Source organism: Brassica oleracea, chromosome C9 (genome assembly GCF_000695525.1).
Source record: "Brassica oleracea var. oleracea cultivar TO1000 chromosome C9, BOL, whole genome shotgun sequence".
In the NCBI taxonomy this organism is placed as follows: Eukaryota; Viridiplantae; Streptophyta; class Magnoliopsida; order Brassicales; family Brassicaceae; genus Brassica; species Brassica oleracea.
Genome location: NC_027756.1, coordinates 52236834 through 52263707, shown reverse-complemented (window position 1 = coordinate 52263707; position 26874 = coordinate 52236834). Strand labels below are relative to the sequence as shown.

The following is a 26874-nucleotide window of genomic DNA, read 5'->3' as shown; positions in this document are numbered from 1 at the left end:
CCAGCACTTTTTCCATTTTACTAGAAGTTTTCAAGTTCTAAAATCGACTTTTGGATGCTTAAACTGAACAGAGAAAAAGAAACACACCAGAGATAATATTATCACACCGAAGATAATATAAATACTGAGCTTTTAGTTTAAAATCCAGAAGAGAGAAAATAGCATAGAAAGTACTAGAGTAGATCGTTGCATTAATTCACAAATACTAATAACATAGAGCTTGTCTTTATTGTCTCTTCTCCCAGTAGATCCGAGAGCTTTTCTTCCAAAGTCATCCTAGCCTTGTTACCTAAAATAAACAAGGTAGGTTTTACTTTGTTAGTTACCATTTACCAATAAAGAGGAAACATGAATCAAAATTACGTACCTGGGCCAGCCAAGATGACGACTACGAGGGTGAACAGTGTATATTCCACTCGAGGGAATAAGCTTAACAAGTATTTTGCATCCTCCCATGTAGGACCCATCAAGATCAAGCACCTTGTCTTCTGCACCTTCTCCATAAAGATACACAGAAGCTAAACCAATGCTGCTGTAAACACTCAAAACAAAGACACGTTAGGTAGGCATTTGCTTCAATAAAAGGGATGAAGCAAGCAATGCACAAACCTCCTCTGAAACTTGATATCCTTGATCTGTCCACATGAAGAGAAGTGATCAAACAACATTCTCTTGATATCAGTTTTCCCAAGACAAGTGTCATATCCTTGAACAATGGCAACAGGGTCCCTGCAATAATATGGATAAATATATGATCAAACACATCTTGAAAGCTACGTTTTATATTAAGATGCATTCAAACGTGGGTTAGTACTACAGAGCTATAGAGTAACTTAGAAATGAATTGACTAGTATAATCAGCTGTCCCAAATAGTCTTATACACACTAATATAATCAGCTGTACCAAATAGTTTTATACACACTAATATAGTTAGCTATATACACATTGATAAAATCCAAAACACCAATTCAAAGAACTTGAAAAACTAAATCCAATTACTCAAATCCAACAACAACTAAAACTCTAAAGATCAAAGTCGTCAATGTATTTACCAGTCTGCATCTTCCAGGAAAGGATAAGGCTTAACAGTGACATTCCATCCTCCAACGTCAGTTCCACTAAGTTGCATCGCCCTGTCAACTGTGCCTTGTCCTCCCAGAAAATAAATAAAACCAAAACTGTGAAACAAAAGAAAACCAATGTTAGCATATATAAAACTTGAGTTGAGTTACTGGAGGAAGTAGTCACAAACCTGTCGAGAAGATTATCCGTGAGTACGTGGACACAAACATCCGTGATCTCTCCGCATGAAGAGAAATGTTTTCTCAACGCGTTTACCACGTCATCATGAGGAAGGTCAATGCTATATCCCATTACACGAATTCTCCCAATGTCGCTGCAATAATAAGATTTGCACGACAAATTATAACTAAAGTGATAAAAGAATTAACAAAACAAACCTTACAGACACAACAAACCAATGAACTCTTACCGTTTTCTTGGTCTGGTGGTTCTCTTAGTAGTGTCCCTTTCGTTCAAAGTCAGCAGACTCATCTCCTATCATACAAGAAGATCTAAATCAGAAACCATCTAGATCAGCTAAGAAGAAAGCTAAAAAGGATAGGCAGAAGCTTACTTTTGTCGCGGATCCCTCTGTTGGAGACATGTTGAGAAGATCGGTTTAGTTTTAGGTTTTCGAGAGGCGGCGCTCTTTCACAGGTTTTTTGGGATCTAGGATCCGGTCCCGTAGAAAAGGTATTTATAACTGATTTTTTTTTCTATTTTACATTTTTTTTTATAGGATTTTGATATTATCCAACCTTTTATATATTTCTGGGCATCAAATTTATTCCGGGCCTAGACTAATCCAGCCCATATAAGGTTAGTCTTAGACTAAGATGACCATTTTTTTTTTTTTTTTGATTGATGATTATTTGAGAAATTGGATAAATACTAAATTGTTTTTAAAAATAATAAATACTAAGGGTTTATCTGGTGACCAAAACCTAGTGCTACATTCTCTGGAACTTTGGAATGTGTTTGTGTAGATGGTTTAATAGTTTACTAAGGGTCTATCGTTAACTAACTTTATACTCTTGGGGCTTAGTATATTTTCTGAACAAACGCTTGGACCTTGAATTTCTATCGGGCCTGGACTAAGCCCACGTTGTCCTAAATCGTACCACTCTAATTAAGGAATAGACTTGATTTTGACACCACGTTTTATTGCATTTGATTAGAGATTTTTGAACCAAAGAAAAATGTCGCGGGACTTCTAATTTTTGTTTTTTTCTTTGTATTTTATTGTTGGTAAAGGTTGATTTGTATCTGGGCCTATTGAGCCTCTTCTTTGTAAATTTCTTGCATCCTTGACTTTATTAATGCTTTAATAAAGATGACAAAGAGGTTGATTTTTGGATATTTTTAACAGATTTTTGGATATTTTGTGTAATCTTTCTATATTATTCTATTTTTTTTTGTCATAACCTAGTTTACCTGAATAAACTAATTAGGAAAAGAGACTTATGAAATAATAAAGCATAAGTATATTTAATTTTTAACTAAAGTAAAAAAATAAACCAATTGATTGAAAATAATATCAGAATTAGTAAAGTTTGTGATTTTTTTCAGCATTAGTAAAGTTTATGAAATAATAAAGCATAAGTATATTTGGTGTTAAATTGATTATTGAGCTTTTAGTTTAAAGCGCTCGAAGCATAAAATCTATTTATACTATACTAAAAGTTGCATATCCTGAGTCCTAGAGCTATCCACGTATGATTAAAAAATTAACCTATCATAAAGCTCCAATTCACCATGTCATTGCTTCTTTTGTCGAAATGAAAAACATTACGTGATAGGCTTGATTGTTTGGCATGGGATTGGGCTTTAGACTTGGTATGTTCGAGAGAAACGAAGAAGGTCGTCTCTTTTTTTTTTAACAACTAAGAAGGTCGTCTCTCTTCTACCTGCGACGGCGCCTGATGCTGTTTGGGATTCTTTTCACCGTCTGAAACGATCTGCGTAAAGGTTTCGTAATTATTGATTCGCTCTCGCTCCCCTCCCACTACGTGTCTTCAATGCTTTGTTTTGACATACTAAACGGTGATTCGCTCTCGCTCCCCCCACTACGTGTCTTCGTCCTCTCCTTGATCTATCTTATCTTCATAACACTTATATCTCATACTGATTAGTTCCAAAATATCTTATGGCTTCAGATGACATGATTAGCTGAAGATGTTTTTGAATTGTGTGCAGTGTTCTTCACGGGGTGGTAAAACAGAGCAACAGATGGAGGAATAAAACCTCTTCATGTGGCGGCTCTAAAGCGACACATAGAAAGGATGCAGTTACTCTTGGATTTGGGAGCTTTTGTTGCTCATATCACTAGAAGATGGAACCCCAATAGATCTTATAGGTTATTCTTCTAAAGGAGATCTATAAATGTATATATATTTATATTTGTGAGATTTATAACTCTAAATTACGTCTGTAGGTTTATCTGCATACTGTAGAGATTCTGAGAAGTACATAATAAAACTATCACAGGTTCGCCTTAATATTGTTGTTTTATATCCTGTTAGTTGAGCAAGTAATGTTGTTATGTATTCTCACGATCTATTGCCAATATTTTCACTTGCTTAAAGGTTGCTGAAAATATATATATATATTCCTACTTTCACATCTGGAAAGCATGAAGTTCTCAATTTTTGAAGTTGTATTTCCCCATCTGAAGTTAGTTTCTTCTTCCATAATAATGAAAGATTCTTCTATAAAATCAACATCAGCCAATGGTGTTTTAGAAAAAAAGTGTATGAAGGTGTAACAACATCGTAGAAGTTTGTTGGAGGGATTTACAAAGACTCAGGTGAGTACACTTGCAGTGAGAGATAAATTCAAATTCATGTCATACATTTTGAATTATGACTAGAGAGGAGTAATAGCATTCTATGTTGCAAATTTTGTGGTGTCTATCGCAGACCCGTTCCTTGGATTAGTAGTTGCATGCATTTGTGTTGACTGTTATATCATGGTTAACCACTGACATATTTCTTAGATTCTTCATTTGTTAATGAAATACATTTGTTCTCCTATGACAGATGGGAAGTTTTGAGGTCACAAAAGGAGAGATAACTCCAGCTGGAACAACAAGGGAGTAAAAACAAAGGTGATCAAAGTTTGGGTGAATATAGAAGAAAGAAAATACTCAGACGTTTTAAATATGTTGATGCATAGTAATGCTTTTTGTTCTGTCAACTTGCATAGTAATTGAGTAGGAGAGAATGGAAAGCTTTCAAATACACAGATTTTCTTCTGATGATTCAGAAGAGAAATGTAGACGACGCTTGCTACCTCGGCGATCCAACGGTCCGTGAGTTCCAAGAAGCTTGCTCTGAGCACCACCTCCTGAAAGGCCAAGGCGTTGGAGGACAAGCCTTCTTGACCAACGGTCCTTGCTTCTCACCTGATGTCTCTAACTACAAGAAGTCAGAGTACCCTCACTCTCACCACGCTAATATGTTCGGTCTGCACGGCGCCGTTGCGATACGCCTGAGATGCATCCACACTGGGGATGCTGATTTCGTCTTGGAGTTTTTTTTTGCCTAAGGACTGTGATAATATGGAGGAGCAGAGGAAAATGTTGAACGCTCTTTCGACCATTATGGCTCATGTGCCTAGGAGCTTGAGGACTGTTACGGATAAAGAGCTGGAAGAAGAGAGTGAAGTGGTGGAAAGGGAGGAGGTAGTGACGCCTAAGATAGAGAACACATCGGAGCTACATCATAGTAATCCTCAGAATCTTGGATTTGTGTTTGATGGAGGAGACAAGCTGCCAACTGATGGTTTTGGTTTGAAAAGAGGTTATGACTACACTAAAGATTCTAATATCAATGAGAGCAACACTTTCACCAGTGGTGGTTTTAATAGTATGGCTGAGAAGAAGCGTACAAAGGCAGATAAAACCATCACTTTGGATGTTCTTAGACAGTACTTCGGTGGGAGTCTTAAAGATGCAGCCAAGAGTATTGGTGGTAAGCAGCATTTGATTTAGTTTTGTCTGAATGTCCTAAAAATGTTTTCATATAAAACCATGACATTTTCATATAAAAATGTTTTTTTTTCTTTAAGAAAATCTATGTGTAGTTAACACAAACCATTATTCCCATGTTTGTTTCGCAGTGGTATTGTTGTGTCGATGGTGATGCAATATGCAGAGAATATTGTAAAGGTAAGAAACTGGCAAATGCATATTCAGTTCGCGAGCAGATTCCCTTAAGTAGTAGTCACTTTTGTATATAGGGTTTAACCTTTATCAATATGTACGTAGGTTTATTCAACATCAGTGCCACTGCTTCTCACTGCAGTTGTCTTTGTATACTTATTCAGTTTTCATGTTTCATTAACCTTCTTCCTGGGCTCAAGTAAGTTAACTGCATTTGCCTCTGTCAATAAAATCCATCTAACCATTTCACATAAAGTAGCCTAACATACGAGCTGATCTTTACTGTGTTCGCACTTTGCAGGAGATGTGAAATGGTCAACTGAAATCTTTTAGGATGAATGTATATATTGTTATTGTAATTTTTTTGTCCTATTGATATGTAAAGCAAAACAAAGGAGTTTGCGTATGAGAGAGAGAGAGAATCACTACTTTTCTTCAGTTTACGGCTAGGGTTTCATCATATTCATTACGTTTAGAATCTCTACTTACTGCCTAATTGGCCATAACATATTCTATAGACTATCATCAAAGGTCCGCACAAGCTACGACCAGTCAATTTTGATGGTTGAGGTCAGTTCCATATATCTATATTATTATTTTCTAAAATAATAAAAGAAAATAAAGTAAGAAGAATTTTAAATAAATTTTATCAATTCAGTGTAACAAAAACCAATTTCAGTTACTTAAATAACTAATTCAACTAATACACTTCAAAAATTAAACATTATTCATATTAGTTTATTAGTGAACTAAACGATTTCTAAGTTATAAAACTAAGACATTTTTGGAAAAGAAAATGAGACAGAGGAAATAAAACCGCCTTCCTTTCCCAACAGTGCATTTCATGTTTTGTAGCCTTCAACAGCTCCCATCAAAATTAGATAAGTGGTTCAATTTCGTAAAATACTCAGTCTGGAATTTTGGGCAAATGCAAATAAAAATTTATTATATTATATTTAAATACTCAAACAAAAAAGTATATCAAAATTTATTTAATATAGACGAAAAACCCGGGCCGAAAAACCCGAGCGTAGTCCGGGAAAATTCTCTAGTACATTACTTAAAAAAGTTACAAATGAAAGCAGATGATGATCATAGTTTATTTTAAAATCCAGAAAAAAACATATAAAAGAATAGAGTAAAAGGTTGCATTTATTTCAGAAAGATACAAACAACATGGAGCTTGTCTTTGCCTTCTCACAGTAGATCAGAGAGCTTTTCTACTCTTGAGAAGTCATCCTAGGCTTGGTTAAGAGGAAGCAGGAATCAAGAATCAAAACACAATGCAACTGGATAATAATTACGGTTACGTCGACGACGAGGGTGGACACTGTAAACAGTCGGCGCAGTATAAAGCGTAACACTTATTTTGCGGCCTACCATGATGCTCTCATCAAGATCCATCACCTTTTGTTCAGCATCTTCTCCATAAAGCTCTACAACAGCTGCACCAATGCTGTAAAAAGAAAAAAATCAAAACAAAGACAAAGTCCTCCTAAAAGGGAGTAAGAATTAAGCCATGCACAAACCTCCTCTTGTGAACACGAATCTCAGTAACCTCTGCACACGAAGAGAAATGTTCAAACAACATTTTCTCGATATCAGCGTTATCAAGAAGAGTGTCGTATCCTTGAACAACTACAGCAGGGTAGCTGCAATAATATGGATAAATATATTTGTCAACACATCTTGAAAGAAAGTGAATTACCAAAGATAAAATATTTATTTTATCTGTGTTACCAGCCTGCATGTTCCGTAAACGGATAAGGCTCAGCAATAACGGTCCATCCTCCCACGTCAATTCCACTAAGTTGCAAGGCCTTGTCCACTGCGCCCTCTCCCAGAAAATAAATAAAACCAAAACTGTGAAACAATAAAAAAACAAAAGTTTTTTTTTTTTTTTTTTTTTTTTTTTTTTTTTTTAGGGAAAACCCCCCCCTCCACCCCCCATCTCTCCGAAAGAGACATTGTTTCAAAAAGTTAGCACAAGTAAAAAATGAAAAACTTAAACAAAGACAGCAGCACATAGCTGGTAAGGAAGCTAAATGAAACCCATTCGCAGCATAAAAGGAGTTGAACGACCTACGGTTGGAAATATTGCATATCTTCAACATTGGTTCCAAAAACAAAAGTTTAGCAATATATAAACTGGAGTTGAGGTGGGAATACTAGAGGAAAGAGCCGCAAACCTGTGTAGACCATCAGTCTTTTCGAAGATATAAACATCTGTGATCTCTCCACACGAAGAGAAATGTTTCCTCAACGCGCTTACTACATCATCATGGGGAAGGTCAGTGTTATATCCTCTCACGCGAATCCTCCCTATGTCGCTGAAATAATTTGATTGCACACGAGGACAAGACAATTATTACAAACGTGACAAGAACCAGCACAATTTTACAGACACAAAGCGATCAATTTTTTTTACCGTTTTCTTGGTCTGGTTTTCTTGGTCTCACTTTCGTTCAATGTCAGCTGACTCATCCCCTATGGTACAAAAAAAAACTAATCAGAAACCATCCCTCTAAACAAACAAAGGTTAAAAAAGATAAGAGTAAGAAGAAGATTACTTTGATCGCGGATCTCTCCATTGTAGACAAGTTAAGAAGATACGCTTAGCCAGGTTTTCGAGAGGCGGCGATAGTTTTACACTTCTAGGTGTCTTGGTTTCCAAGAAAGGTGTTTATAATTGTTTTTTTTTTTGTCAACTTGCTTTTATTAAAAGCCCATAAGTTAATTTTACAAATGGAATCAGATTTAAGACATTTTTGGAAAAGAAAATGAGATAGACGAAATAAAACCGCCTTCCTTTCCCAACAGTGCATTTCATGTTTTGTAGCCTTCAACGGCTCCCATCAAAATTAGATAAGTGGTTCAATTTCGTAAAATACTCATTCTGGAATTTTGGGCAAATGCAAATAAAAATTTATTATATTATATTTAAATACTCAACAAAAAAGTATATCAAAATTTATTTAATATAGACGAAAAAACCCGGGCGTAGCCCGGGAAAATTCTCTAGTACATTACTTAAAAAAGTTACAAATGAAAGCAGATGATGATCATAGTTTATTTTAAAATCCAGAAAAAAACATATAAAAGTAATAGAGTAAAAGGTTGCATTTATTTCAGAAAGATACAAACAACATGGAGCTTGTCTTTGCCTTCTCACAGTAGATCAGAGAGCTTTTCTACTCTTGAGAAGTCATCCTAGGCTTGGTTAAGAGGAAGCAGGAATCAAGAATCAAAACACAATGCAACTGGATAATAATTACGGTTACGTCGACGACGAGGGTGGACACTGTAAACAGTCGGCGCAGTATAAAGCGTAACACTTATTTTGCGGCCTACCATGATGCTCTCATCAAGATCCATCACCTTTTGTTCAGCATCTTCTCCATAAAGCTCTACAACAGCTGCACCAATGCTGTAAAAAGAAAAAAATCAAAACAAAGACAAAGTCCTCCTAAAAGGGAGTAAGAATTAAGCCATGCACAAACCTCCTCTTGTGAACACGAATCTCAGTAACCTCTGCACACGAAGAGAAATGTTCAAACAACATTTTCTCGATATCAGCGTTATCAAGAAGAGTGTCGTATCCTTGAACAACTACAGCAGGGTAGCTGCAATAATATGGATAAATATATTTGTCAACACATCTTGAAAGAAAGTGAATTACCAATTGAACCAACCCCTGTTGATCACGTTTACAAATCACTCACTTCCCGAAACCCCAAAACTCTTGTTTGTGTTTCTGTGAGAATATAACGTTGAAAGCTTGACTTAATCCTAAGTCTAAGCTTTCCTATATATTGCTACCAATTCTTTTCAATTGTGCAATATCTCTTTTCCTAAAAATCAGCATCACCAAGTCTTCCAATTTGTGATCTGAAGATCTTCTAGTTGTAAATCACGTCCAAACAAGATCAGCCAATGGGAACTCTCCACGTCATCACGTCTTAGTTCCTTCTGTCCACGTCGATGTGTTACGCATTATCGTCCATGTGTAACACAACAGCAACACGCCAAACTTCAACAATCTTTGAATATGTCCAAGCCATACTCCAAAGAACCATGTCAATCAACACTCTCTCTGTGTCAATGCACCAGCATGTCAAGCTCCAGATCTCTGAGCTTACACCTTGTCTTCTGCACCTTCTCCATAAAGAGACACAGAAGCTACACCAATGCTGCTGTAAACAATCAAAACAAAGACAAGTTAGGCATTTGCTTCAATAAAAGGGATGAAGCAAGCAATGCACAAACCTCCTCTGAAACTTGATATCCTTGATCTGTCCACATGAAGAGAAGTGATCAAACAACATTCTCTTGATATCAGTTTTCCCAAGACAAGTGTCATATCCTTGAACAATGGCAATAGGGTCCCTGCAATAATATGGATAAATATATAATCAAACACATCTTGAAAGTTACGTTTTATATTAAGATGCATTCAAACGTGGGTTAGTAATACAGAGCTGTAACTTAGAAATGCATGACTAGTCTTATACACACTAGTATATATAGTTAGCTATATATACATTGATAAAATCCAAAACACCAATACAAAGAACTTGAAAAACTAAATCCAATTGTTCAAATCCAACAACAACTAAAGCTTTAAGGATCAAAGTCGTAAATGTTTTAAAAGATATTTAAATGGTAGTCAAAGTAGGTGATAGGGTTCAAAGACGTTTGAAGGGTTCGGTCAAAGTAGTGTTTTTAACCAGAAAAAAACAAGGCGCCTTTCAAGCCAATGGCTCACCATGGCTCTCAGCTATTGAAAGAAAAAAAATACCAAAAATAAAACTATATGTGTTACCAGTCAGCATCTTCCCCAAAAGGATAAGGCTCAACAATCACATTCCATCCTCCAACGTCAGTTCCACTAAGTTGCATCGCCTTGTCAACTGTGCCTTGTCCTCCCAGAAAATAAATAAATCCAAAACTGTGAAACAAAAGAAAACCAATGTTAGGATATATAAAACTTGAGTTGAGTTACTGGAGGAAGTAGTCACAAACCTGTTGAGAATATTATTATCGAGTACGAGCACACAAACATCTGTGATCTCTCCACATGAAGAGAAATGTTTTCTCAACGAGCTTTCCACATCATCACCGGGAAGCTCAGTGCTATATCCCATTACGCGAATCCTCCCAATGTCGCTGCACGAGACAAGATTATTACCAACGTGACAAGAACCTACACAATCTAACAGACATAAGGCAATCAATTATTTTACCGTTTTCTTGGTCTGGTTTTCTTAGAATCACTTTCGTTCAATGTCAGCAGACTCACCCCCTATGGTACAAAAGATCTAATTAATCAGAAACCATCCTTAGAGAAACAAACAGAGGTTAAAAGATAGAGTAATAAGAAAGCTATAAGAGTAAGAACGATATTACTTTGATCGTGGATCCCTCCATTGGAGACAAGTTGAGAAGATAGCTTAGCTAGGTTTTCGAGAGGCGGCGATATCTTAGAGCTTTTTCTTGGTTTCCAAGAAAGTAATTATAATTGTTTTTTATTTTACTTTTGTGTTTGTCGTTAACTACTTTATACTCCTTGGGCTTAGTATATTTTCCGAACAAACCCTTGAGCCTAAAATTTATATCGGGCCTGGACTAAGCCCACGTTGCTCTAAATCGTACCACTCTATTTAAGGATAGATACTACTTGATTTAGATACCACGTTTTATTGCATTGGTGATTAGAGATTTTTGAACCAAAGAAAAAACGTCGTGGGACTTCTAATTTTTGGTCTTTCTTTGTATTTTATTGTCGATAAAGGTTGATTTGTATCTGGGCCTATTGAGCCTCTTTGTAATTTTTTTGCATCATGGGCGTTATTAATGCTTTAATAAAGATGACAAAAAGGTTGATTTTTGGATATTTTAACAGATTTTCTCATTATGTGTAACCTCTCTATATCAATGTATTACTCTATTTTTGCCATAACCTAGTTTACCTAAATAAACTAATTAGGAGAAGAGACTTATGAAAAATAAAGCATAAGTATATTTAGTTTTTATTAATTTTGAGGTGTTGGAGGTGTCGTGGTGTAACTTCTCAAAAGAGATGGAGGCTGCTAAAGACTTGGATGATCTTTTGCCAGCACATGAGAAGTACCTCAGCTCCATCGTTGGGAAGTCTCTTCTGGGAGAACAGTCGCAGACCATCCGCAAATCACTCTTTGTTCTCTTTGAGCTTATATTACGGTTCAGGAGTCATGCAGATCGTTTGTATGAAGGAATCTACGAGATGCAAATAAGGTAGACTTGAACATATTTACCTATATTAAGGGTCATAATCTGATCTGTGATATCAATGATTGCCTGCAGAACTAAAGAGTCAGGACGAGGAAGAAACAAAACGCAGGAGTCAAGTTCATGGATCAGTGAAGGTAGGAAGGCTATAACACAGCGTGCTGGAGAATTTCTTCAAAGCATGAGTTAAGATATGGACAGTATTGCAAAGGAATCCACAACCTCATTAGATTCGTTCCTGTCTTTACTGCCGCTCCAACAAACTGTAGATCTCAAGTTCCTCTTCTTCCGGCTTGTCTTCACTGAGTTCTACAGCCGGTTGCATGCGAAAGGAAAAGAAAGTTGAAAGAGTATCGAGTTTAGTTGAAAAGCATATTCCACAATAGCAAGGGAAGAAGACATGCTCTACTTTGACTAATCGCTGACTGCAGCATGGGCTTGCAGAGGATCTTTTCTTGAATTTAGGTGCATAGAAAAATCTGTTTCTTATTTATGAGACAGTCTCATAGATCTTCTGTGTTTTGAATGGCTTGTTTCATTGTTTGTGATTCGGAAACAGATTCTTTGTTGGTAAAATGGGGAAGGTTTGTGTATGAATGTGTGCCATCAGTCTGATAATCTGCAGCTTTAGTTTATTTTTTGTGGTTTCTCCATGTAGTTTCTGTAAGCTCTATTTGAGCTTTCGCTGATTTGAATTTGTGATTTATTTGATGAAAAGAAATCACACATACGGCATGAACTTAAGTACTACTGATCTCTGTTAGAAAAGCATCAGCGTTCATTTGGCAAGTCAGAGACAATCAGACAGCAACAGGTTGGAGGCGAGGCTTACCACACAAAAAAAAAAATACAAAAGAGAAAATACGTCGCCTGAGAGATTCGAACTCTCGCGGGGAAACCCCATGTACTTAGCAGGCACACGCCTTAACCACTCGGCCAAAGCGACAGTTATGTTAAAAGCAACAGATCACACTTAATTATATGAGTTTCTTATTTACTTTTGTACTTCACCTGGGTATACTTTCATGTATGTCATCTATTTGTCAACAAATTGTTTGAAAAGTAAAAACAAAGCTTATCAATTTTACTTTTCTGTCTCCCCATTCTCTATGTCTCAGATATCAAAAAGGCAAAATTTAAAAGTTACTGTACAAATTAACAGAAAAGATGAGGAAGAGAAAAAAAGAGAATCAAACATATTTGTTGATCAGTTCTCTGACTTCTTCAATTACAAGCCATCCTTTGTGACCTCCTATCACTTCCTCTTGCATCTCCCCTTCCTTCCACAACTGCATATAACCCCCACTCAATTCTCTCTTAGTTACATAAATATTATCATTAATACTTTCATTTACCATTCATAACGTTTCTTGCTGTTAAAACAATTTGTTATCAAGAAAACATACCTGAATGGTGGGCATTTTCTGCATTATACATGAATATGGAAAAATGATTTAGATTTCACAAAAAGAATGATAAATCATGTTTGATTGTTTTAAGAATTTTCTTACAGAAATGTTGCCACGCTTGACCAAGGTTTGAGGCACCTTGTTCACATCCACGTAGTAAAACTTTGTTCTGTTTTTTTGTTGTTGTTGTAATATTCATTTCAGTTCAACATAAGATTCAGACTGTTGCAGTAACATTATTGTAAATTTGTTATTAGCTTACCGGTTATTATATTCCGCTGCTAATTTCTCCAACTTAGGCTTCAAGTAAATACATTTCCTACACCAAGAAGCCATCCTGTTCACATATATAGAGGCTTTGACTGGTTAGTGACTGAGTTGTGAAAATTGATAAGTTAAAAAAAAACAGTGAAATGAAGGTGGAAAATGATCTAGCGAGCAAAAATGTAATCTAACAAGTAACAAGAAAATAACCTATTGTTCCAATTTTTTTACTAAATAATGGATTCCATCTCTAACCAAGATTATAGAGAGATATATTTTTGGTGTGTTGTTTACCATTCGATGATGATAGGCTGAGAGAGGTTGCGTGCCTCAGAGAGAACAGCTTCAAGCTCATCAACATCGTTAATGGGTACCATCTCCACAGTCTCAGGCTGTGATACGTTTGACCAAAAGGCTTCTAACCTCCACTCTTTCTCTACTTGTGACCTCCCAAGCTTTTCATAATTGTAAACCTTCACGCAACAAAACCCACACTTCTTCTCCAAACTCAAACTCTCTTTCTTCCAGAATTGTTCCTTCTTGTAACTACTGTGACCTTGTCTCGTTAACATCTGAGGGTTTGATGCTAGCGCTGCCATTCTTTTGTGTGTTCTTTTAATATTTTGGAAGGAAGAGATATCTGATGAAATATTCTAAACTTTTCAAATGACATAATTTTAAGATATTTTTTTTTGTTTTGAGAAGAGATGTGAGGAGATGGAGAGACGCTTATCCAGAAGCTGGATGAGTTGGAAAAGTGTCACCGATGAGCAAGTAGCCGGTGGGGGCCACCTCTCTTCAATAATTACAAAAAAAAACTAGAGAAATCACATGTAAGTTTAGCTTTATAAAACTAGAAAACATGTCAATATGTGAATTTCATGCACATAATTATACCCAAGAAAATAAATCTTATTCCATAAAAGAATGATGAATTATGAAGTGTAAAAAGTGAGAAAAGAAACAGACGCTCGGTGTTTAGTCAGGGCTTTCCGTATATCACAGATAACTAGTACCCCCAATGAAAGTGATAAAAACGCTATTGTCAAGAATACGCATAGATCACATTCTCTTGTCATATAAAATATGATTTAAAGATAAATATCGATTAGAAGAAGTAAAATTTATTGATCAGGTAGTACGATAGATTAATAGACCAGTTCATTGACGACGAGTCGATTGACCACACATCACTAGAACCTGTGGTTAGATTAATGGTAACATAGTGGAACGATTTGCTGTCAACAAACCTTTAAGATGATTCAGTTGCTACATTTAACATGGGGTATAACTGTATAAGATAGACAAGAGAAGGCCTCTGATATGGGCTCCTCTAACCAGAATTATATTATCAATAAGGCCACCAAACTGTTATTGTGCTTATGGCCAACAATGTACAATCGTATCTGATTTTGACTTTGATCATTGACTTGTAGGTCTTCTTCTATCTCTAATTTATTTCATGATTAGAAAAACAGAGTTAACCATCAAAGAAGAAACTTATCACCCGGACCTGTGTGACGCTTATTACTCGGATCCGGATCCACAAACCCTATGGATATCTATAATACAGAAAGCATATACTGTAAATACAAAAATTCGAATATGGAACCACCGACACGCGCTTTCAGAGTGGTGTTTCCGTAATTAACTTCAAAACAGGAGGGGAAATTAATACTAAACTCTCCACTTTAAGTCATCTTCTTAACGGTGTCGTCTAGATAATTCCCCTGTTTTTTTCTTTCTCAAAGTCATCTCTTTTCTTAAAACACTTCAAGTTCGTACACACATTTTCGCACTTCTTTCTCTTACCGAACCACCAAAACACTCGTCACGCGCCACGAACTCCCTCCACATTCCCCACTTATCACTATCTCTCTCTCTCCCCTCTCCGTCTATGGCGTCAGACGCCGTCAAGTATACGCCGATTCACAACGGAACAACAACAACTACAACAACAACCGCCGCCGCAGCCGAAATCAAAAGCTTCTTCTCCGCCGTGAAACCCCGAAAAACCTCAACTTTCGCTTACGCCTTCGTAATCACCTTCGTCGCTGTCACTCTCTTCTTCGCCTTTAGCCCTTCTACAAACTCGTCTTCCCCTTGGTTCTCCAACATCTTCTCTTCCTTCTCCTCCACCACCACCGCTCCTTCATCAGACGGATCTCACTTCTCTTCGATCTTCTCCTACATCATCCCCAACGCCACTTCAACGACCCCCACCAATAGATCTAGCGACGCCACCTCTAACACCACCGTCCCTGTCCCCGACGTCGCCAAAAACAGTACTTTGCAATCACCGGCGCCGGAAAATCGAACTCCGGTTGCTAAAAACACAACCTTTGGATCTCCGACCATAAACGGAACCAACCCAGTTGCCAAAAACAGTACTTTACAAGCACCGGCGCCGGAAAATCGAACTCCGATCGCTAAAAACCCAACCTTTGAATCTCCGGTCGGAAACAGAACCAACCCAGTTGCCAAAAACAATACTTTACAAGCACCGGCGCCGGAAAAACGAACTCCGGCTGCTAAAAACGCAACCTTTGAATCTCCGGTCGTAAACGGAACCAACCCAGCTTCTCAACCTCTGCTTCCAGATAAGTCTCCGACAGGATCGAGTAATCAGACACGAACCGCCACCGATGATGTTCGAAACCAGACATCAGCTCCACCCGTGTCGGTAGATCTGACAGCCAATTCCAGTTCATCAAGCAAAGGTGATTCAGTTTCTTTAGTGAAGCAAGAGATCGAGAAATGGAGCGAATCTCTAAAGAACTGTGAGTTCTTCGACGGTGAATGGATCAGAGATGAAACATACCCGCTTTACAAACCAGGTTCGTGTAAGCTCATCGACGAACAGTTCAACTGTATATCAAACGGACGACCCGACAAAGACTTTCAGAAACTCAAGTGGAAGCCTAAGAAATGTAGTTTACCAAGGTAGAATCTTTTAAAAACCAACACTTTCATTTCTAATAATAGATTAATAGCTATATATAAAATGAATAATTGAAGGTTAAATGGAGGTATATTGCTGGAGATGCTTAGAGGAAGAAGACTAGTGTTCGTGGGTGACTCTCTGAATAGGAACATGTGGGAGTCTCTGGTTTGTATACTCAAAGGATCGGTGAAAGATGAGAGTAAAGTCTATGAAGCTAGAGGGAGACATCATTTCCGTGGGGAGGCTGAGTACTCTTTTGTATTCCAAGTAAAAGTCTTCTTGTTCTGTCTAAACCAACTAATTTAGTTTGTTAGAATACTGGTTCATTGTTTTTTCGGCTTGTATAGGATTATAATTGCACGGTGGAGTTCTTTGTTTCGCCCTTCTTGGTTCAAGAAACTGAGATTGTTGACAAGAAGGGAACAAAGAAGGAGACTCTAAGGCTTGATTTGGTTGGGAAGTCCTCAGAGCAGTACAAAGGAGCTGATATTATTGTCTTTAATACCGGACATTGGTGGACTCATGAGAAAACATCCAAAGGGTAATAAAAAAAACATCTCTTAATCTATAATGGGAACTTCTCTATCTTTGTGTTGTGTAATGTAGGACCAATGTTCGAAAAATCGGTCTAGGACAAATGTTCTAAAAATCGGTCTAGACACTAGTATTTTATAGAGCGACTAGTTACTGTCTAGCGATTTAGGCGCAAGTATAATTACCATCTAGCGTCTAGTTACTCTCTAGCGATTTATTGAACATTGCGTAGGACTGATGTATTGGTTTGTTGGTTTTAAAAGGGAGGATTATTATCAAGAAGGAAGCAATGTGTATCACGAACTCGCGGTACTTGAAGCTTTCCGTAAAGCGTTAACCACATGGGGTCGATGGGTTGAGAAGAACGTGAATCCTAACAAGTCTCTTGTTTTCTTCCGAGGCTACTCCGCTTCGCATTTCAGTGGCGGGCAATGGAACTCGGGAGGAGCATGCGACAGCGAAACTGAGCCGATCAAGAACGAGACGTACCTAACACCGTACCCGTCTAAAATGAAGGTGCTGGAGAGAGTGTTACGGGGGATGAAAACCCCCGTCACGTATCTAAACATCACCAGATTAACGGACTACAGGAAGGATGGTCACCCGTCGGTCTACAGGAAACATAGCTTATCGGATAGAGAAAAGAAAACGCCGTTGCTGTACCAAGACTGTAGCCACTGGTGCCTCCCGGGAGTTCCTGACTCTTGGAACGAGATACTATACGCTGAGCTGCTCGTTAAACTCAGTCAGCTTGGCAAAGCAAGACGGGATCCTTGAGAGGTGTTTTTCCATCTCAGAACATTTGTTTGATCTCTCAATACTTTGGTTTCTTCTGTTTGATTGTTTTTAGTTTGAGTATAGAATGTGTAGAGTAAAAAAGAAAGATGAAAAATATGATTTATTCTCGGATATATTTTCCACTATTTTGTTGTAAATGCTTTATACCTCCAAAGAGAAGTTACATATTAATATTTTTTTTTATATTAATCGCTGTTGATGATCTGTGGAGCATGGTTTGGGACTTTTCTTCTTTTTGTTGGTGGATTAAGGTTTTTAGTTTTAAGAAAAAAGATGAAATGTAAACGCACGAATTTGCATTTGGAACTATAGTCTATGGATGTGACAGATTGTCGACCACCGACAGTTAAATTATAGATTATAGGATTTGTCCAGTTTCGGGAAAATAAAATATAGGAGCTGAAGACAAACGGGTTTGGTAACGACGTTCACATGGGATGTTTGGATTTTTTTTTTTTACTAGGAAGGTCTTAAAAAGTCCGTTAGGTCAACTTACTTTTATGAGTTCAGTGCGATCGGATCCAACCTGATGCAGTTATTTTTCCACGTTACTCTTATCTGCTTAATTATTTTAATGTAAGAATTAATAGGACGTGTGACTATTTGGTTTAGAGATTGGGAAAAAGCAGATGTGCTAAATGCGTTTATGTTGTGTAGAAACTAAGATTATGGATGCTTAAATTGAAAAAAGCTTGAAAAAGCACCCAAAGAACCTTTGAGCTTTTTTTCCTCTTGGCTAATTCTCCATAAGTACCATTCGGCATTTCCAGTTGTATTGCTCAGGCTCAAGCCAACTTCCCGAACCCTAAGCTCAGTTGACTCATCAGTTCTCCAAACCGAGAGTAAAAATAACTCTGAAATACTACAACATGCAACTTAATTTACCTATTCCGTACTTCACATCTGAGAACGGCCTTGACTATGTCTTGATGTTGGAGGACACACTTGGTGAGTTTTCTATGGACGAGACACCATTTTGCTTAAAAAGAATTATACAGCTTTGCAAAATATGAAAAGATCAAACCATATAATTTGTTTTTTTGTCTTTCACTCGATAAACATGCCAAACCCTTTTCCTCCATCTGTTTTAACCGGTCCTACCCAAACAAAAACAATGCCAAAAAAAAAATCCAAAAGAAAACCAAACACTAACCGGATTATCGTTCTTCTAGACGTCTTTTAAAATAGGAGACGGTCTCAACTACTATGGAATATAAATCTTAATATATACACAGTTGAAGACCCAATTTAAACCACTCAGCCATTTCCTCAAACTGTGACCATTTATTCCGCACGCGCTTTCATGAAACTTGTTTTCCCGGTCCAGGCTTAACCGAAATCAAAGGACTGTGAAATGATGACTTGGACAAGTCAATGTTGTGTGCAGCTGACGAGGAGGGATGTGATACTGAGGTGGCAACGCGTTCACAAGAAGGGCACATAGTGAGAGTGGTGGCCGGAAGTTGCATGCAGAAAGGAGAAGAAGTCTTCAAGGCTCTCAATTCTTTAACCTCTTTCTGAAGCCTCCGGTTTTCTTCGGTTAGTGACTCACAGCATCTCTTTAGGTATTCACAGTCCACTTCCGTTTGCTTCAGCTTTGTCCTGTCAATTACATAAACATAACCCCGGATAAATAAGCATCCAGACAAAGTCACATATAAACTCATGTTGCTTCTTGATATATTGTGTATATATAAAAGGTTCACGCAAATGAGCAACTCTAAGGGAACTTTGAACAGATACCAATTTTAAGAACATAATCAAGAAAACTTTTGTGAAAGATCAAAAGCTCACCTAGTGATAAAATAAGTTTGATGTATGTTATTATGATATTTGTTAAACTGTGAGAAAGAGTTAGGATTTGTTTTCTTTTTATAAATAAGTCAGTATAAGCAATTTTGTATATTAATATAAATAGAGTAGTGATGACATTTGGTTAAATTGTGAAAGAGTTTTGATTTGTTTTCTTTTTGTAAATAAGTCAGTATGAGCAATTATCTGTGGAAATGATGAGCAGAAGTGATATGCTGCTTTTGCACGAAAACTGACAAGAATAGACATGCGACAATGTGTTATTATTACTCGTGATGCATGTCGGCTTCATTCCTTTTTTCAGAAATTAATCATCACAAAAAAGCTGTTTCATAAAAAGCAAAATGAAGCTATAATGACATAAGCTAACCTGGCTCGTCTGTTTTGAAACCAAACTTCAACCTGACGAGGACGAAGATTCAACTGCTTTGCCAACGCCATCTTTTGCTTCTGCAATGTTTTACATAAAATAAACAGTAAAAAGGGTAAGATTTGATTTGAAACACACAAAAATCTCAAGAAATTCAAGAATGTTAAAAATTATGGAAAACGAACAGGATTAAGGGTGCTGTGTTCTTTGAAGCTATCTTCAAGAAAAGCAGATTGGTCCTTAGAGAGCCTTAGTTTCTTCCTGGTTGCTCCGTTGTCGTCATCGTTGTCTTCGTTGCTGGCTCTTGAAGTAGACCTCTCAACGTCATCGTTTTCGATATCTCTCTTATTATTTCTTCTCTCATAACCATAACTTTTAATCCCAAAGTCTAACCGAAACGACGACGTTACACTATCCGGTGGGGACACTGACATACTAAGCGCTGCCTCCTCTTCCTCCTCAGGAACCGTAGCTGCCCCTGAGATCCTTCCTCCTTGCCGACCTATAAATTTTGAAACTCTTTATTAAAAGAAAATTATATTTAAAAACAAACATGGAACTGAAGCTGAAACCAAAGCTAATCATCAGGTTATGTGGAATATATAACCGAATAATTTTGTAATTTTTAAACATCCACAACTGAGTTTGTTTTCTACAGAACCTAGGTCTTCTTTCTTGTCACAAATCAGTCAAAGCATATTTGGAAAATGATTTCAACATCCCATCAACACCTTAATCATAATAATTAAATATGACAGTATTAACCTATAATTAATCATATTCTTAATAAATACTAGTATAAGAAAGGAAAGTATGTAAGCCAAATTTTTAGTTTATAAACTAAAACCCTTACTATTCTCAGGGAGCCAAGGGAAGTGAAGCTGAAGCTGTAGTGACGGATCTACGGAAGACGAAACCCTAAATCCATCAGAATCAATTGCTTTCGGCGCTAGTTTCCTCTTGTTCTTATCCTTCTCGTCTTCCATCGAGGGAGACGAAGAGGATGACAACGATCTGTGGCCACCAAAACCAAGTACATTTAAACCCATGTTGAACCCAAGATCCTTGTCGGAAGTTGAGGTCGACGAGGCAGAGGGATTATTATTAGTCTTCGAGGGCTTCTCCATAAAAGAGAACTTGTTAGTATTGTCACCTAGACACAAGGCTAGTTCCATCTCTTGCGAAGGGAATATAGTTTGAGAGAGAGAAAGAGAGAACTAGAAGATCTGCTTTGGCCTTATGGATTCATGTAGTGAAGTGAAGCCCCACTTATTTATTTACAAGTTCAATCTAATTAAATAATATTATATATTTCCCCTCGCACCAAAAACAAGCTTATGGTTTACTTTTTACCAAAGAATATAGCTTTGAATTTAATCACCTCCATTTAAAATATTGGATATGAATATGTATGCATACGTAATGTGGTATTTTGGGGTTGAGATGGAGTTTAGGAAATTGACCGACAACTGCCGATTCACATACCATACGCACGTGAATGCATATAAATATATACCTCATTCTTACACGAGACTAGCGCCTTGTGTGTTTATGTTAACATATTCACTACGGATGCAGTCTTTTTTTTTTTTGCTAAAATTTGGCGCCTGTAGTCATTGAAGTGTAATATATGATAATTTTGAAAGAGTTACTTGTTAGTATTTTTACCAGATCTTAGGTATTCAGTTGAACTAATACTAAACCATTGAGATGTTATTGAGTTTCTTGAAGAATTAGACTGTTTGTTGAAAATCATTGAAGACCATAATTAGTTTGACCGGCCAGCGTAATTCTTGGTCACACGTCAATGATGGCGTTTTTGAATTTAGGTTTTAGTAACTTTTAAGAGATTTAAAAGAAAAGTTGAAGTTGTTGAGGAAAAACAAGAAAAATAATAATTGGAAGTGAAAAACAGATCATAACGACGGTTGACATCGTAGTTACTGTTAATACTGCATCCAAATCAGATTTATTTTCTTCACTCCTAGAATCAGAGCTATAAATTAGAACTCAGCATTAGGGACTCATGATTAAGTTTGTACATGTAAAAACTACATAGAAGTGAATGTAAAAACTACATAGAAGGGAATGTTTCCATGAAAAAAATGCCGTCATATTTACCTAATAGAAGGGCGAGCAAGACATAATGATTACCGATGACACATAATGATAAGAGGAATTAAAATGTGAAAACGATGACCCATCAAACGGTCACGAAAACACTCAATCAAATTAACTTTCCTTTTAGTTTGACCAAAAATTGTTTTTTTTTCTCGTTATAAAAAGTTTGGCCAAACATTTTTATGGGCTCAAAACTTATCACCACAGCGGATGGTCCTAGAAAAACTTGATTAATGTATTCTTACCAAACATCATGAATACAATTCCCATTATTTGTAACTTCTTTAAAAACTTTTTTGCAAGTTGCTTTCAAGAAAAGTTCTAGGCATTAAATAGCTTCATTATTATGTAAATGAATGGTAACATGTGATGGACATGATAGTTGGTTTCAAAATAGTACTTTGTTATCAATTACTAAAAATTGTAGGGTCTGACTGATAATTCATGGATTAATAGTCGAATAGCTTCATTTCACCAACCATATATAGGAGAGTCAGAATGTCAGTATTTAATATTTGAATTTGAACAATATCTGATAACGTATATGTACGAATTTTGTTTCTAATACAAATACATGTGTTTGTATATACTGTTCTGTTTACAGAACTCATGAGTTCTATCACCAGCCAAACATTATAACATAACGTGACTAATATGCGACTTCAGCACTATTTTAAGCTATACATATACTTGTTAGGAGTTGTCAGATTAGTACCAGTACAAACAAAATTGAAGGAGCAATATCTGCCGCTTATTGCTACATAAACTAGTTTTGACTTTTTAAAATCTCACTATAGAGCGACAAGTTTCCTCTTCACTATTCCGTAACATGATTAACCAATGGCGAAAAAAATCCATACTATTATTCCTTTTAGTCTTCTATCTTGTTGTTATTTGTTAGAATTTAGTATTTACAAAGTTTGATTTGAAAGTAGAGTTATGGCTAAACATGAATAGAGAGTGAGAGGACCCACACGCGTGGGACGCGGATGATATCCTCAATAAAAGATTTGGGGTGTCATGCTTTTAGGCTCCTTGCAATAATTGAAGTCATGCATACTCGCATTATTGTTATTATTATTACCATGTCAAGTATTTTTGTGGCATCTCAATCTTTCTCTCAATTATTTATCTCCTCTCTACCCTACTAAATTCATTATGGAAATATTCTATCTTCCTTTCATTTTAGATTATCGATGCATCATATTTTGAATTTCCTTTGTGTTTTAGAGGTACCCTATGTTTTGTGGTTGTGTATTCATAAACAATTTGACACCCAGTGTTGTTATTTACAGATGTATGTTTCTTTGAGTGTCCTTCTCCCTATGTACAACTTATTAAATACTCATTCCGTTCCAAAATAAATGATATTTTGAAGAGTTTTTGATGTTTCAAAATACATGATGTTGATATTTTTATACTACATCCGTTTCTAAATGTAAATAGTTTTAGCAAAAAGAGTTTGTTTCACAATATAAGTAGTTTACATATTTCAATGCATCTTTTTTATTTATTGAATATTGTGTGACCAATGAAATAATGTTAGGTTTTTAATAATTGGTTGAATTAATTGGTTAAATGATATACTCTTTTAAATAACAATTTTCTAAATATTCGTGTTTTTAAGCAAAACTACTTACAATTAAAAACGTAGAGAGTATTAATTTTAGTGTCATTGAAAACTGTATGACAATTATGTTTTACAGTTCTTTTGATGATTGGTTGAATTAGTTTTTGTTTATACTTTTAATGATATTTTTAAAATAAAAGTGTATGTCTTAATTCTCGTGGAATGAATCAAAACATCAATTATTTTGAAACAGAGATAGTAGTTTTTATTGAACTTAATCACTTGTATATTTATGTAACAAATAAGTCAGTTTAAGGAGTCTATAAACCGTGCCAACTTAATTATAAAACAAGAATACGTTACATCGTATATATACTGAACATGTTTTTCTATTTTTGTTTATGCATGCATGTAAAGCATGACCTTAACACTATTATATTAATATAATCCCATTTCTTTTGCAATATAATAGTTTTTTGTAACCAACCTAACTTGACTAACAAAAAGAAAAGAAAAGAAAAATCAAAAGGTTCGATGAATCAGATTCATCCTCCTTTTTTTTTACTCTGTTACTGTTGTTGACATTTACTAAGGATATCCATTTACCAAACGAACGGATATGCAAGAAGCTTTAGTCCAAAAAATAAAATTATGAAAGAAGCACGTGAGCAGTGGATATGTTACTGTTGTTGACATTTACTCTGTTACTGTTGTTGACATTTACTAAGAATATCCATTTACCAAACGAACGGATATGCAAGAAGCTTTAGTCCAAAAAATAAAATTATGCAAGAAGCACGTGAGCAGTGGAGCTGACGAGGGAGAGAGTCACGTGAAGACGCGCCTGAGGAAGTAATGATGGATGATGGTGTCTGGAGTGATGGGGTCAACAGTGCGATTGTGTGATGAATCGATAAACTGGTGGCTAGCTATGGGGTCCATTTTTGTCTTGCTTGTGAAGAGGCAAATCTCCACACAGGCAATCATTTTATTGGACCCTTTTTCTCATCTTCTTCTTTCTTGAAAATTAAGTTTCCGATATGCTTTTCTACTGTTGTTCATCTTTCTCGTGAGGGCAAACGTTAATTTCGTACTTACCTATAACAAATGTTTATTGTAGGTCTCTTATATTGGACTTTTTAGCGTAATATAAGATATAGTCTCTTAATTTTTAACTAAAAAAGCTAAAAGACATTTTTTATATTTTTTTATTTAAGAAACGTCTCTTAGCTTTTTTAGTTAAAAGCTAAGAGACTGTATCTTATATTATTCTAAGAGACCCAACCTAAAATACATGCAATAACCATGTTCTTAAGTGTCAAAAAGTTATTAACCGAATATTGAAACTATTATAATTAACTGACTAGTTAAAAGACTTGGAGTTTTATGCCGGATAACATTAGTTCCTCTAGCTATTAGAAATTTACTACTAGTCTATTACATTCGACTAACAAAAATACGATAAACGACTAATGTAAATAGTAGTAAATTCTTATTTTGTTTTTGAGTAAAGTTAGTATTAATCATTTTTTGAAAAACATTAACCTCAAGTCATGGACCATGAGTCCAACCTAAAACCAAATGAGTAACCTCACAACACTCAACGCACTAATCAAAGAACTCCGTCCAATTTATGGTAGTCAACTTGTTAACCTAAGACCTGTTAGAATGAGAGAATTATTGAGAATTTATTTCTGGAGAATGAAGAACATGAAGAACATGAGAGAAAGAGAAAGTATGAGAGAGATGTAGATTTTAAAATGTAAGAGAGAGAATGAGAGAATAATTTCTTTAATTTAATTGTAGATCTGGATACAAGTATTTAAAGGCAAGTTACCTCAGTACACAATACAATAAAATATTCATTGTTTTTAAATATCTTCAACGGTCTTGTTCTCTCTTCTTCTTCTCTTCAATAAAATACTCCAGTATAGTAATCCTTATAAAGTCTTATAAATCCTTATAAAACTTTATAAGTTTCTAACTTAATTCTCAAATCTGGCAACTTACTTTTCAAGTCTGACAGCTTTCTTCTCAAGTCTGACAGCTTTCTTCTCAAGTCTTGCAGCTTACTTCTAATGTCTTGCAGCTTACTTCTGCTTCATGTCAACACTCCCCCTCAAGCTTGACCATATGGAACAAGTCAAGTTTGGAAGCCATGAAGTATTCCCTCATTAAAACCTCAACTAGGTAAAACCCTTTGGGAGAAAACCCAAGTCAAAGAAAAAGAATAGAACACTTCATGAAGGAGATATCAATGACATGAGAGGTTTATGAGTCCCAATTTTGGATGAATGAACTCACAAACTTCAGTGCTTGCTGCCTTAGTGAAGATATCAGCTAACTGATCTTCACTTCTAGTATAGCAAGGTAAAATGATCTTCTGCTCCACAGCTTGTCTCACCTTGTGACAATCAACTTCAATGTGTTTTGTCCTCTCATGAAACACTGAGTTTGATGCTATATGTATGGCTGCATGATTATCACAGTGCATTGTGATTGGTGTTGTTGTCTCTATGCCCAAATCCTTTAGTAAGTTTCTCATCCAAATGAGCTCACTAGTAAGCTTTCTCATTGCTTTATACTCTGCTTCAACACTTGAACAAGACACCACCTTCTGCTTCTTGCTCTACCATGTGACCAGGTTTCCTCCGATGAAGGTGCAGTAGCCTGTAGTTGATCTCCTATCAACTCTGTCTCCAGCCCAATCAGCATCACAATACCCAACAACTTCAGTACTTTTGTTACATGTCATCCATACTCCTTGGCCAGGTGCCTCTCTTAGGTACCTTAAGATCTTCTCCACCATATTCCAATGATGCACCTTAGGAGCTCCCATGTGTTGACTCACTTGATTCACAACAAAGCACCCATCTGGTCTGGTGATGGTTAGATAGATGAGCTTGCCCACCATTCTTCTATACTTCTTGATATCTCCAAATGGTGTAGACTCATACTCCCCCTCTCTCAGCACCTTGTATCCTTCTTCTAATGGAGTTTTGGCCTTTTTACTCCTAAGGTTTCCCGCCTCATTTAAAATATCAAGTGTGTACTTCCTTTTAGATAAGAATAACCCCTCTTTAAAGCGGCAGATCTCAATCCCAAGAAAATACTTCAGCTCTCCTAATTTTTTGATATCAAAGGCATTTTTAAGAAAAGTTTTAGTTGAGAGAATACATTCCTTGTTGCTACCAGTGATGATAAGTCATCCACATAGACTAAGATGACCACAATACCTTGCTTACTAGTTAATGTGAAGAGGGTGTAATCAGCTTCTGACTTTACAAAGCCTCTTCCATTGAGGGTGGTGCTCAACTTATGGTACCAAGCCCTTGGAGATTGCTTCAAACCATAAATTGCATTCTTTAATCTGAGAACATTTCCTGGCTTCACCATGTTCTCAAGACCAGGAGGTTGTCTCATGTAGACTTCATCCTCCAATTCTCCTTGAAGAAAGGCATTCTTCACATCCATCTGCCATAAATCGCACTCAAGGTTGACAGCAAGAGATAAGAGAATCCTTATAGTGTGAAGCTTGGCCACTGGTGCAAAAGTGTCTA

General features: G+C 36.3%; 5 protein-coding genes, 1 long non-coding RNA gene and 1 other non-coding gene across 9 annotated transcripts; 2 read left to right on the top strand and 5 right to left on the bottom strand.

Moving 5' to 3' along the window:
- Nucleotides 1-90: 90 nt before the first annotated feature.
- Nucleotides 91-1755, bottom strand: LOC106313595 (nucleolin 2-like). Of its 2 annotated transcripts, none has more exons than XM_013751454.1 (7): nt 1638-1755; nt 1494-1558; nt 1254-1397; nt 1054-1179; nt 610-729; nt 368-529; nt 91-289 (listed from the first exon to the last, which is right to left on the bottom strand). In XM_013751454.1, the coding sequence occupies exons 1-7, from the start codon at nt 1665-1667 to the stop codon at nt 286-288; spliced, it is 651 nt and encodes a 216-aa protein (XP_013606908.1). In that variant the 5' UTR covers nt 1668-1755; the 3' UTR covers nt 91-285. The 2 variants fall into 2 exon arrangements, with proteins under 2 accessions (XP_013606908.1, XP_013606907.1); XM_013751453.1 differs by having other exon boundaries at nt 92-289; nt 368-532; nt 1638-1754.
- Nucleotides 1756-2867: 1112 nt separating this feature from the next.
- On the top strand, nt 2868-5700 carry LOC106316607. 2 transcript variants are annotated; one of them, XR_001264891.1, is made up of 8 exons: nt 2868-3106; nt 3260-3419; nt 3498-3869; nt 4102-4169; nt 4268-5034; nt 5183-5231; nt 5331-5424; nt 5527-5699. It is a non-coding gene; the product is annotated as an uncharacterized LOC106316607 (long non-coding RNA). The 2 variants fall into 2 exon arrangements; XR_001264890.1 differs by having other exon boundaries at nt 3260-3869; nt 5527-5700.
- Nucleotides 5701-6413: 713 nt separating this feature from the next.
- On the bottom strand, nt 6414-7867 carry LOC106317249 (nucleolin 2-like). Its single transcript, XM_013755097.1, has 6 exons — nt 7796-7867; nt 7654-7712; nt 7415-7555; nt 6966-7088; nt 6755-6877; nt 6414-6681 (listed from the first exon to the last, which is right to left on the bottom strand). Exons 1-6 carry the CDS (start codon nt 7814-7816, stop codon nt 6492-6494), a joined length of 657 nt encoding a protein of 218 aa, XP_013610551.1. The 5' UTR covers nt 7817-7867; the 3' UTR covers nt 6414-6491.
- Nucleotides 7868-12356: 4489 nt separating this feature from the next.
- TRNAS-GCU lies at nt 12357-12438 on the bottom strand. Its single transcript has one exon. It is a non-coding gene; the product is annotated as a tRNA-Ser (tRNA).
- A 91-nt stretch (nt 12439-12529) lies between these two features.
- Nucleotides 12530-13855, bottom strand: LOC106313848 (thioredoxin-like 3-1, chloroplastic). The gene is made up of 5 exons (XM_013751769.1): nt 13460-13855; nt 13164-13238; nt 13004-13070; nt 12899-12916; nt 12530-12781 (listed from the first exon to the last, which is right to left on the bottom strand). Exons 1-5 carry the CDS (start codon nt 13762-13764, stop codon nt 12683-12685), a joined length of 564 nt encoding a protein of 187 aa, XP_013607223.1. The 5' UTR covers nt 13765-13855; the 3' UTR covers nt 12530-12682.
- A 1048-nt stretch (nt 13856-14903) lies between these two features.
- LOC106318623 (protein trichome birefringence-like) lies at nt 14904-17614 on the top strand. Its single transcript, XM_013756681.1, has 4 exons — nt 14904-16108; nt 16184-16376; nt 16457-16650; nt 16907-17614. The coding sequence occupies exons 1-4, from the start codon at nt 15063-15065 to the stop codon at nt 17418-17420; spliced, it is 1947 nt and encodes a 648-aa protein (XP_013612135.1). The 5' UTR covers nt 14904-15062; the 3' UTR covers nt 17421-17614.
- Nucleotides 17615-18455: 841 nt separating this feature from the next.
- On the bottom strand, nt 18456-20882 carry LOC106313312 (homeobox-leucine zipper protein HAT14). The gene is made up of 4 exons (XM_013751096.1): nt 20477-20882; nt 19809-20125; nt 19624-19703; nt 18456-19043 (listed from the first exon to the last, which is right to left on the bottom strand). The coding sequence occupies exons 1-4, from the start codon at nt 20796-20798 to the stop codon at nt 18743-18745; spliced, it is 1020 nt and encodes a 339-aa protein (XP_013606550.1). The 5' UTR covers nt 20799-20882; the 3' UTR covers nt 18456-18742.
- Between the last annotated feature and the right edge of the window lie 5992 nt (nt 20883-26874).

What these genes read in the sequence shown, in the direction of transcription:
- LOC106313595 (XM_013751453.1), bottom strand. Translation starts at nt 1,667, where the DNA reads ATGTCTCCAACAGAGGGATCCGCGACAAAA. An exon ending in CAGAGGGATCCGCGACAAAA is followed by an intron (nt 1,559 to 1,637) that starts GTAAGCTTCTGC and finishes CTTGTATGATAG; the next exon opens with GAGATGAGTCTGCTGACTTT. An exon ending in TTCCTGGAAGATGCAGACTG is followed by an intron (nt 730 to 1,053) that starts GTAAATACATTG and finishes ATATTATTGCAG; the next exon opens with GGACCCTGTTGCCATTGTTC.
- LOC106317249 (XM_013755097.1), bottom strand. Translation starts at nt 7,816, where the DNA reads ATGGAGAGATCCGCGATCAAA. An exon ending in TTTACGGAACATGCAGGCTG is followed by an intron (nt 6,878 to 6,965) that starts GTAACACAGATA and finishes ATATTATTGCAG; the next exon opens with CTACCCTGCTGTAGTTGTTC. An exon ending in ATTCGTGTTCACAAGAGGAG is followed by an intron (nt 6,682 to 6,754) that starts GTTTGTGCATGG and finishes TTCTTTTTACAG; the next exon opens with CATTGGTGCAGCTGTTGTAG.
- LOC106313848 (XM_013751769.1), bottom strand. Translation starts at nt 13,764, where the DNA reads ATGGCAGCGCTAGCATCAAACCCTCAGATGTTAACGAGACAAGGTCAC. An exon ending in CAGCCTATCATCATCGAATG is followed by an intron (nt 13,239 to 13,459) that starts GTAAACAACACA and finishes ATATGTGAACAG; the next exon opens with GATGGCTTCTTGGTGTAGGA. An exon ending in GCAGCGGAATATAATAACCG is followed by an intron (nt 13,071 to 13,163) that starts GTAAGCTAATAA and finishes ACAAAAAAACAG; the next exon opens with AACAAAGTTTTACTACGTGG.
- LOC106318623 (XM_013756681.1), top strand. Translation starts at nt 15,063, where the DNA reads ATGGCGTCAGACGCCGTCAAGTATACGCCGATTCACAACGGAACAACA. An exon ending in AAGAAATGTAGTTTACCAAG is followed by an intron (nt 16,109 to 16,183) that starts GTAGAATCTTTT and finishes GAATAATTGAAG; the next exon opens with GTTAAATGGAGGTATATTGC. An exon ending in CATGAGAAAACATCCAAAGG is followed by an intron (nt 16,651 to 16,906) that starts GTAATAAAAAAA and finishes TGGTTTTAAAAG; the next exon opens with GGAGGATTATTATCAAGAAG.
- LOC106313312 (XM_013751096.1), bottom strand. Translation starts at nt 20,798, where the DNA reads ATGGAACTAGCCTTGTGTCTAGGTGACAATACTAACAAGTTCTCTTTT. An exon ending in CCCTTGGCTCCCTGAGAATA is followed by an intron (nt 20,126 to 20,476) that starts GTAAGGGTTTTA and finishes CAAAATTTATAG; the next exon opens with GTCGGCAAGGAGGAAGGATC. An exon ending in TTTCAAAACAGACGAGCCAG is followed by an intron (nt 19,044 to 19,623) that starts GTTAGCTTATGT and finishes TGTAATTGACAG; the next exon opens with GACAAAGCTGAAGCAAACGG.